Source organism: Leptodactylus fuscus, chromosome 2 (assembly GCF_031893055.1).
Source record: "Leptodactylus fuscus isolate aLepFus1 chromosome 2, aLepFus1.hap2, whole genome shotgun sequence".
NCBI lineage: Eukaryota > Metazoa > Chordata > Amphibia > Anura > Leptodactylidae > Leptodactylus > Leptodactylus fuscus.
Window position 1 is genome coordinate 248,241,510 of NC_134266.1, and position 8,350 is coordinate 248,249,859.

The 8,350-nt window shown below is 47.2% G+C and overlaps 1 protein-coding gene across 3 annotated transcripts in view; it reads left to right on the forward strand.

Moving 5' to 3' along the window:
* FRY (FRY microtubule binding protein) overlaps nt 1-8,350 on the forward strand; it is a 203,376-nt gene that overhangs the window by 148,085 nt on the left and 46,941 nt on the right. For all 3 annotated transcript variants that reach the window (XM_075265973.1, XM_075265972.1, XM_075265974.1), the window contains exons 38-39: nt 4,299-4,402; nt 7,131-7,316. In XM_075265973.1, the coding sequence (XP_075122074.1) occupies nt 4,299-4,402; nt 7,131-7,316 (290 nt within the window). The remainder of the gene's footprint in view (nt 1-4,298; nt 4,403-7,130; nt 7,317-8,350) is intronic.

The following is an 8,350-nucleotide window of genomic DNA, read 5'->3' on the forward strand; positions in this document are numbered from 1 at the left end:
CCCATGGAAACTCATGGTGCAGAAAGTGAGGGAGCTGACTCTGAGGAACCCTTGGGTTTTGTAGCTGGTACTCCATCAAAGGTCTCTGCTGCTCACACACCCTGCTGAACATACGGTATCTAGGGTTAGAGCGTGTGGTGACCTCGCACAACAGTAGGTGCTTCAGGCAGATGTAGGCCTTGCTGGAGTGTATTGCGGCTAGCTCCAGGTACTGTAGACTTGGGAAAGTGGGTGTCCAAGTGCCGCACTTTCACCCTTAGCTCAGCTAATTTGGGGTATGTTTTTAAAAATCATTGCACCACTACATTGAACATGTGGGCCAGGCATGGAACGTGTTGGAGGCTGGCAAGCTCCAGAGCCCTCCAACAAGCTAAAAAACCTGGCCCCAGGGGCAGCGGGGATAAACAAATTGCCATCTCATCCAGGATGGCATCCCTGACCTCAGAGGCAGTGTGCTGTCCGTCTCCCAAGCTGATGAGCTTCAGCCCAGCCTGCTGACGTCTCCCCACACCAGTGTTGCAGCGTTTTCAGCTCGTAGCTGGGGTAAATCTAACAGCGGAGGAGGAGGAGGGTGGTGTTTCAGCCCTCCTCCCAGGAATGTTTTGTGGGGAAACAAGTCAGGAAAATTCTTGAAACGGGAGAGTTTTGCATCTTTGCCCTTGCTGCCTATGGACATCCCTTTGCCTCTAGCCACCATTTTCCCTGCTTTGCTTGCCTCCACATCCACACTGCTTTTGCCCCTAGACATCACCCCAGTCCATGCCTTAGCTTGTACCCCCAGTTTTTCCTGCTTAGCTTGCCTCCACATCCACACTGCTTTTGCCCCTAGACATCACCCCAGTCCATGCCTTAGCTTGTACCCCCAGTTTTTCCTGCTTAGCTTGCCTCCACATCCACACTGCTTTTGCCCCTAGACATCACCCCAGTCCATGCCTTAGCTTGTACCCCCAGTTTTTCCTGCTTAGCTTGCCTCCACATCCACACTGCTTTTGCCCCTAGACATCATCCCTATCCATGCCTCTTCCCCTAGCCATAACTCTGCCACCCCTGGAAACTCATGGTGCAGAAACTTTGGTTGCTGACTTTGAGGAACCCTTGGGTTTTGTAGATGGAACTCCATCAAAGGTCTGTGCAGCTCACACACCCTGCTCAAGATATGGTATTGTAGGGTTTCAGCGTGTGTGAATGACGGACAACAGCCTGTGTTTGGACAGATGTAGGCCTTGCTAGAGTGTTTTTAGGCTAGCAGCGACTCCTGTGCACTTGCAAAAGTGGGCGCACAAGCGCCGCATTTTCAACAGTAGCTTCGGTACATTTGGGTATGTTTTTAAAAAACTTTGCACCACTAGGTTAGACGTGGGCCAAACATGGAACGTGTTGGAGGCTGGCAAGCTCCAGAGCCGCTACCAGGTTCCAGCCATTATCACAGGCGTAAAAATGCCAGGCCCCAGGTGTAGCAGGGAAAAAAAAATGCCATCTCAGCCAGGATGGCATCCCTGACCTCGGAGGCACTGTGCTGTCTGTCCCCCAAGCTGATGAGCTTCAGCACCGCCTGCTGACGTCTCCCCACACCAGTGTTTTAGCGTTTGCCGCTAGTAGCTGTGGTGGAGGTTGCAGCGTCGTAGGGTTTCAGTCTACTCCTGCCATGAATTTTGGCCTGGGAGAGGAGATAGGCCACCCCAGTTTGCACCCGGGGAACAGACTCCACCACATTCACCCTGCCTGTCATTAAAGATAAGCACTGCAGCATCCCTGACCACAGGCGCTTGTCCAAGTGTCGGTGGTCAAGTGGACCTTGCAGCAAAGCGCGGAACTAAGGGCCCACCTGATGTTGAGTGACACGTGCTGGTGCAAGGCGGGGACGCCACACCGGGAGAAGTTGAGACGGCTAGGGACGGCATAGTGAGGTGCCACAGTTGCCATCAGGTCCGGGAAGGCGGGAGTTTCAACAAGCCGGAACGCCAACCTCTCCTGGGCCAGCAGTTTAGCGATGTTGGCGTTCTAGGCTTGCGTGGGTGGGTGGTTAGCAGTGTATTTCTGCCGGCGTTCCAATGTCTGAGAGATGGTGGGTTGTTGTAAAGAAGCGCCTGATGGTGCCTTTGATGGTGCAGGAGAAGGAGATAAGACAGAAACAGGGGAGGATGAGGGAGAAGTCAACAAAGTGGCGGAGGCAGATGAAGTGATGTCCTGGCTCGTCCTCTGGAGTGCATCGCCAGCACTGTGAGCAGAGGCAGTGGCATGAACGGCGGGCGACGTTTGTCCTGCCGTTGCTGCCTGCCACTGATTCCATTGCTTGGATTCCAAATGACGGTGCATTGAAGTGGTGGACAGGTTGCTCTTCTCAGGGCCCCTACTCGATTTCGAGAGGCAAATTGTGTAGACGACACTATATCTGTCCTCGGCGCATTCCTTGAAAAAACTCTACACCTTCAAGAAACGTGCCCTCGATGGGGGAGTTTTTCTGGGCTGGGTACAAAAGGGAACATCTTCGGACATTCCGGGTCTGGCCTGGCTTCGGCAAAGCAGCTGACCTCTGCCTCTGGACATGTCTCTGCCTCTAGCTACCCTTTTTGGTGCTGCACCTGCCTCAACATCCACACTACTTTCCCAGCTTGACATCTGCCTTGTCCAGGTGGGGTCGGTGTCCTCGTCGTCCACCACCTCCTCTTCCAACTCCTGTCTCGCCTCCTCCTCCTGCACAATGCGCATGTCAACTGGCTGCCCTGACAGCAACTGCGTCTCATCGTCGTCGATGAGGGTGGGTTGCTGGTCATCCGCCACCAAATCGACCGGAGATGGAATGGAGGAGACTCTAGTGTTTGAGCATCTGGACACAGATACTCGTCTGTTAGGTCCGTGGAATCGCGAAATGGAGGGGCAGGTTGCGGTACAGTCAAAGGAAGGGAGAACAGCTCTGGGGAGCAGGGACAGTTGGGGTTATTGTTCTGAGAAGATTGGGAATTTTGGGTGGAAGGAGGACAAGACTGTTGGGTAAGAGGAGGTAGAGGCTGACTGGCTGGTGGACAATGTGCTTTAAGCGTTATCCGACAGCCATTGCAAGACCTGTTCCTGGTTCTCGGGCCTACTAATCTTTGTACCATTCAGCCTAGTTAATGTGGAACTTTTGTGCAAAGCGCAGAACTTAGGGCCCGCCTGATGTTAAGGGACACACGCTGGTACAAGGCTCAACTCACCCTAAGTGCCAAAAACACTGCTGGTGCAAGGCTCTACTCATGCCAAGGGCCTCAATCTCTGCTGGTAGCTCAGCTTAAGGTCATGTAACTTTGTTTGGAAGGGCTCATGTTAAGGGCTAGAAAAGTGAATTTTGGAAGGTCTTACCACATCACACACACACACACACACACACACACACACACACACACACACACACACACACACACTCAAAATGACAGTTAAGGGTGAGGGCTTTTGGAATTCCCATTGCCTATTCCATTTGTGGTTGTCATGGGGAACGTGATTTAAAGGGGTGGTTGTTACTGTTTGTTGAGCTTAAATTGGGGTTTGTGTCCATCCATTTGGGGAGTAAAGAAGGTTTCCAGGTATTTTCCCACTTTGATAGAGGTTTTTTTGAATGTGGAAAGTGTGTAGTTGTTAGGCAGTGATGTTGGGGTAATAGAGGGTCTTTGGTGTGTTAGATGCCCCCAGGCATGCTTCCCCTGCTGTCCCAGTGTCATTCCAGAGGTGTTGGCATCATTTCCTGGGGTGTCATAGTGGACTTGGTGACCCTCCAGACACGGATTTGGGTTTCCCCCTTAACGAGTATCTGTTCCCCATAGACTATAATGGGGTTCGAAACCCGTTCGAACACACGAACATTGAGCGGCTGTTCGAATCGAATTTCGAACCTCGAACATTTTAGTGTTCGCTCATCTCTATTTAGCAATAGACCTAACATGAGGAATGCAGATATCAGACCCCAAGTAACAACATACAGGAAACGCCTGATGGCAATGCTGTGATAACGTGTCTTCTAGTTCATTGCATGTGTACAGACGGGCCATGTGAGCGCCCTGTTATCACTGCTGACATTTTTTGCATTACTTTCACTTCTAGTGTTGAAAATACACAGAGACAAAAAGCAGACGTACCTTCTGGTCCGGATCAAAGTAGATAAGACAAGTTCAGGTCTAAGAAATTATATATTTGGGAGATTTTATTTCTATTAATGTTTCATGTGTTGGCATTAAGACCTGCATTATAGAGCGACTATGGCACATGGTTATAATAAAAAGCGTACTATGTGGAGCCCGTGGTGGTGACCTTTTTTTTTTCCATAGGTGTAATATTGCGGTGATATTCATGACAGAAATGGTGGTGGATCATAGTGTGAGAGAAGACTGGGCCCTTCACCTTCCTCTTCTGCTCCATGCTCTCTTCTTAGGCAAGTACTATGTCTCAAGGTATACTAAATCCATAGTGTTATTGACTTGGACCTGTCTCCTGCATGGAAGCCATCTTTTGGATGAACTACTTGAAGTACTACTAAGATGCTTTCTACTTACTACCACAGTTGTCTCCACGATTGCTTCAGAAATCCTCAGGATATTGGAAAACTCCTTTAGGCTGGGTTCATATGGGGTTTCTTGGTCCAGAAACTGAGGCGGAGTCTGCCTCAGATTCTGGACCAAAAAACGGGTAGCCTACTTGGGAGGGAGTGTCTTCAGGCGGGAGGGAGCGTGTGGGCCTAGTCGGGAGTGTGTGGGCCTAGTCGGGAGTGAGTGTCTTCAGGCCGAATCGCGAGGCAAATCCGCCTGAAGAATGAGCATGTCGCTTCTTTTTTCTGGAACCCGGAACAAATGGCTCCCGGAAAAAAAAAATTGACCGGTTCCCATTGATTTCAATGGGAGCCATCTTTTTGGTCAGGATTTTGAGGCGGATACGGCCTCAAAATCGTGACCAAAATACCCCGTGTGAACTCAGCCTTAGGCTAAGGCCACATGTTACATAAGTAGTTAAACCCTTGTATTTTTTCTGCAGCATTTTTCACAGACTTTTTATAGCCCTTTCTTCTGCATTTCCCCCCACCCCCCATTAAAGAGGACCTTTAATTGGTTTGGGCACAGGCACTTCTATATACTGCTGGAAAATTCAGCGCACCATCAGCTTTCCCGATCTGTGCCCCGGGTAAAGAGCTATCAGTGCTTGTACCGTAGCTCTTTACAGTCAGAAGGGCATTTCTGACAGTCTGTCAGGAACGTCCTTCTCCACAGCAGCGCCAATAGCGCCGTACAGTGTTTGCGGGGAGAAACGCCCCCTCCCCTCCTGATAATACTCTTCTATGGACGAGCACTGTGAGCAGAGGGAGTGGGCGTTCCTCCCCGCTCACACTGTACAGCGCGATAGGCGCTGCTGTGGAGAAGGTCGTTCCTGACATACTGAGAAAGGAACAAGATTTCCGAAACGCGTCAGTCTGGACGCACATTTTAAAGACACGTGTGTTTGATGTATATATTCTACTTGGAATTTTGTATGGAATAAAGAATCAAGAAAAGTTTTTTACAACGTACACGACTTTGCTGGATATTTTTTTACCTGTGGATTTATTGGCTTCTCCTCCGGGCCGTGGGAGTGCATTTCCGAGCAAGACTGTGTAGAGGAAATTCAAATTGGAGTACAACCAGAGAATATGTGACTGCAGTTGGGCTGAGTATTATTTCCCTTTTTCCTTTTACCCAGTGACTTATACTGTCAGGAATGCCCTTCTGACTGTAAAGCGCTACGGTACCGGGACCGATAGCTCCTTACCCGGGGCACAGATTGGGAAAGCCGACAGTGTGCTGAATTTAGTGCACTGTTGGCTCTCCAGCAGTATATAAAACTGCCTGTGCCCAAACCAATGAAAGGTCCTCTTTAAATCTATATAAGGGAATCGCTTGTGATTCCACAGCTAAACTTAGCATGCGACTTTTCCCTAGCGGTTTTTTGTTTTTTTTTGTAGATGAGAGTAAATAAAATCTCACTTATTTTGCTGGTACTGTAAAACGCAGCATTTTTTCCGCATGCATTTCCGTCAAAACTTGATTTTTCGTAACGCGCCCTTGTATTTTCCGTGCAAATCTCCTATCCGTCCTTCTTTTCTTGTACACAATGAAACTGTGCAAGTCAAATCTTGAATTCATCCAAAAAATTCACAAGTTGCTTTCCAAGAATTGGGAATTACTGTCTTTAATCTTTTTCTAATGGAGAGCTGAACTCTCAGTAGTAAAGCTTAATTCTTTTTGACAAACTTTTTAAGCCAAGAATTAAATGTATTCAAGTGGAAGGTGATAGAACAAGAGAAATCTTTCTCGGTTTTCTATGGTTAATCTTTGAAACTAATGAAAATCTGGAACATCCAAGGTGATGAATTGGTATAAATAAGCACATCAGAAATGACCTGCTAATAATCTATGTAATATCATTTCAATGAAATTAGGTACCTATTCTCACAATGTATATACCGTATATACTCGAGTGTGAGCCGAATTTTTCAGCACAGTTTTTGTGCTGAAAAGGCCCCCGGAGGGGGGGGGGGGGGGGTTGTCTATGACCAGCCACAACATAGATGCATAGAATCTCCCATAAAATAGTGCAAAAAAAAAGATTTAAAATAAATAAATAAATAAATAAAAGTTGTAAATCCCTCCTTTCCCTAGAATACATACAAAAGTAGAAAATTACTGTGATACACACACACATTAGGTATCCCTGTGTCTGACAGTGCCCGATCTACTGAATATAGGGGATCTGCAGTGCTCCTGTTCCGTCGGGAAGGGGTTAATAGGAGCACTGCAGATACCCTATATTCAGCCAGGCTGAATTCCAAGTGGGGGAAGAAAAAACAACCCAGTCCTCAACCTCAGGGAAGGGGCAGACAGACAACCAAAACACCCCCCTCCCCTTCCCCAGCAACTACTGCACCCAAAAACTCCAACCATTTTAATTTGTGAAATTTTCCAGTAGCTGCTGCATTGGAAGGCTAATTACATTGTTGTCTCTGAAAGGTTAAATTGATCTCCTTAAAGGTTCTTTCTAGTTTGTGTATATGTGTGTTGTAGGAAAATGTACATAGGCTAAGACTAAAGTATGAAGGTGCATGTGACTGTAAACCTGTCCTCTATCCTCCTTAGGTCTGGACCATTACCGTCCTGAGGTCTTTGAACACAGCAGAAAGCTCCTACTCCACCTTTTGATTGCCTTGTCTTGTAATAGCAATTTCTCCAGCATCGCGTCTGTTCTTCTACATGCCCGAGAGATCAATGAAGCCAAAACATTGACAGTGCAGTCGTCCTGCCACTCTGAATACCCATATACAGGTAATCCTGAATGTCTCCGGACTCATTGAAGAATAATCTTGGCTGCTGGCTATAAAGGGCAATAATCAAAACAAGGTCTTCTCTCCACTGAATCCTGGACTCTAAATAATCCTTTGGATCTATGATCCAGCCAAGATCAATATTCTTTTTGTCGTTGGAGATCAGGTTTTTGAAGGCCAATGGAAATTTTGAACCAATGGCCCATTTAGTGGGTATGCTACAAAAATTCCTTATCCTCTATCTGTAGGATAGAGTATGCATTGGTGGTGAGTGGGAGTCCACAGATCGTGAGATTTTGTGTTTTGTAGCCATGGGGGATAGAGACACGCTCCCGCCCTATTCATTTCAGTAGATCTCCAGCACTCCCATTGAAATGAGTGGAACCAGGATGCTTAGCATTGTTGGGGATGGCTGTATCGGACCCCCAATGATCAGAAATGTATCCTCTATTCTGTAGATGGAGAATAGATCATTTTTGAGGCATGTCCCATTAAAATGTATTGCAGTTTTATCAGGTTAAATGAATGGAGACCTCTCCATATGAGTAATCTAAAATGGAGTTCCTGCAGCATTGGGTTCACGTGCACTACCCAAGGTTAGACCCACCTACCTAAGATTGATGGCCTATTGTAAAGAACAGTCCATCTTTAGAAGGGGTAAGGGTTATGGTTATTAGTTGCATTATTTGGCTGACCCACATGACCTGCATCTGAGAAAACAAAGCTCGCTGTCCTATTCCGTGAAGTGGAACTCAGACTCTCAGTGTATTCTTAAGGTTTGTATAAGAATTCTTTGAGAGTCTGAGTTCCACGTCACTGAGTAAGAGTGTGAGACCACCTATTGAAGTGCCGGGCGCTACACCTGCCAGCCAATGTAAAAATCATCCTCACACCACTCCAGTGAACCAAGTATTAAGAAACAAGGGGACAATTACAGAAAAATAAAATTAAATGTGCTCTTTTCAGGATGGGCCATCAATTTTATGAAAGTGAAAATCCCTTTAAACTTCTTCTATCTCTGGTAACAAGTCAGAA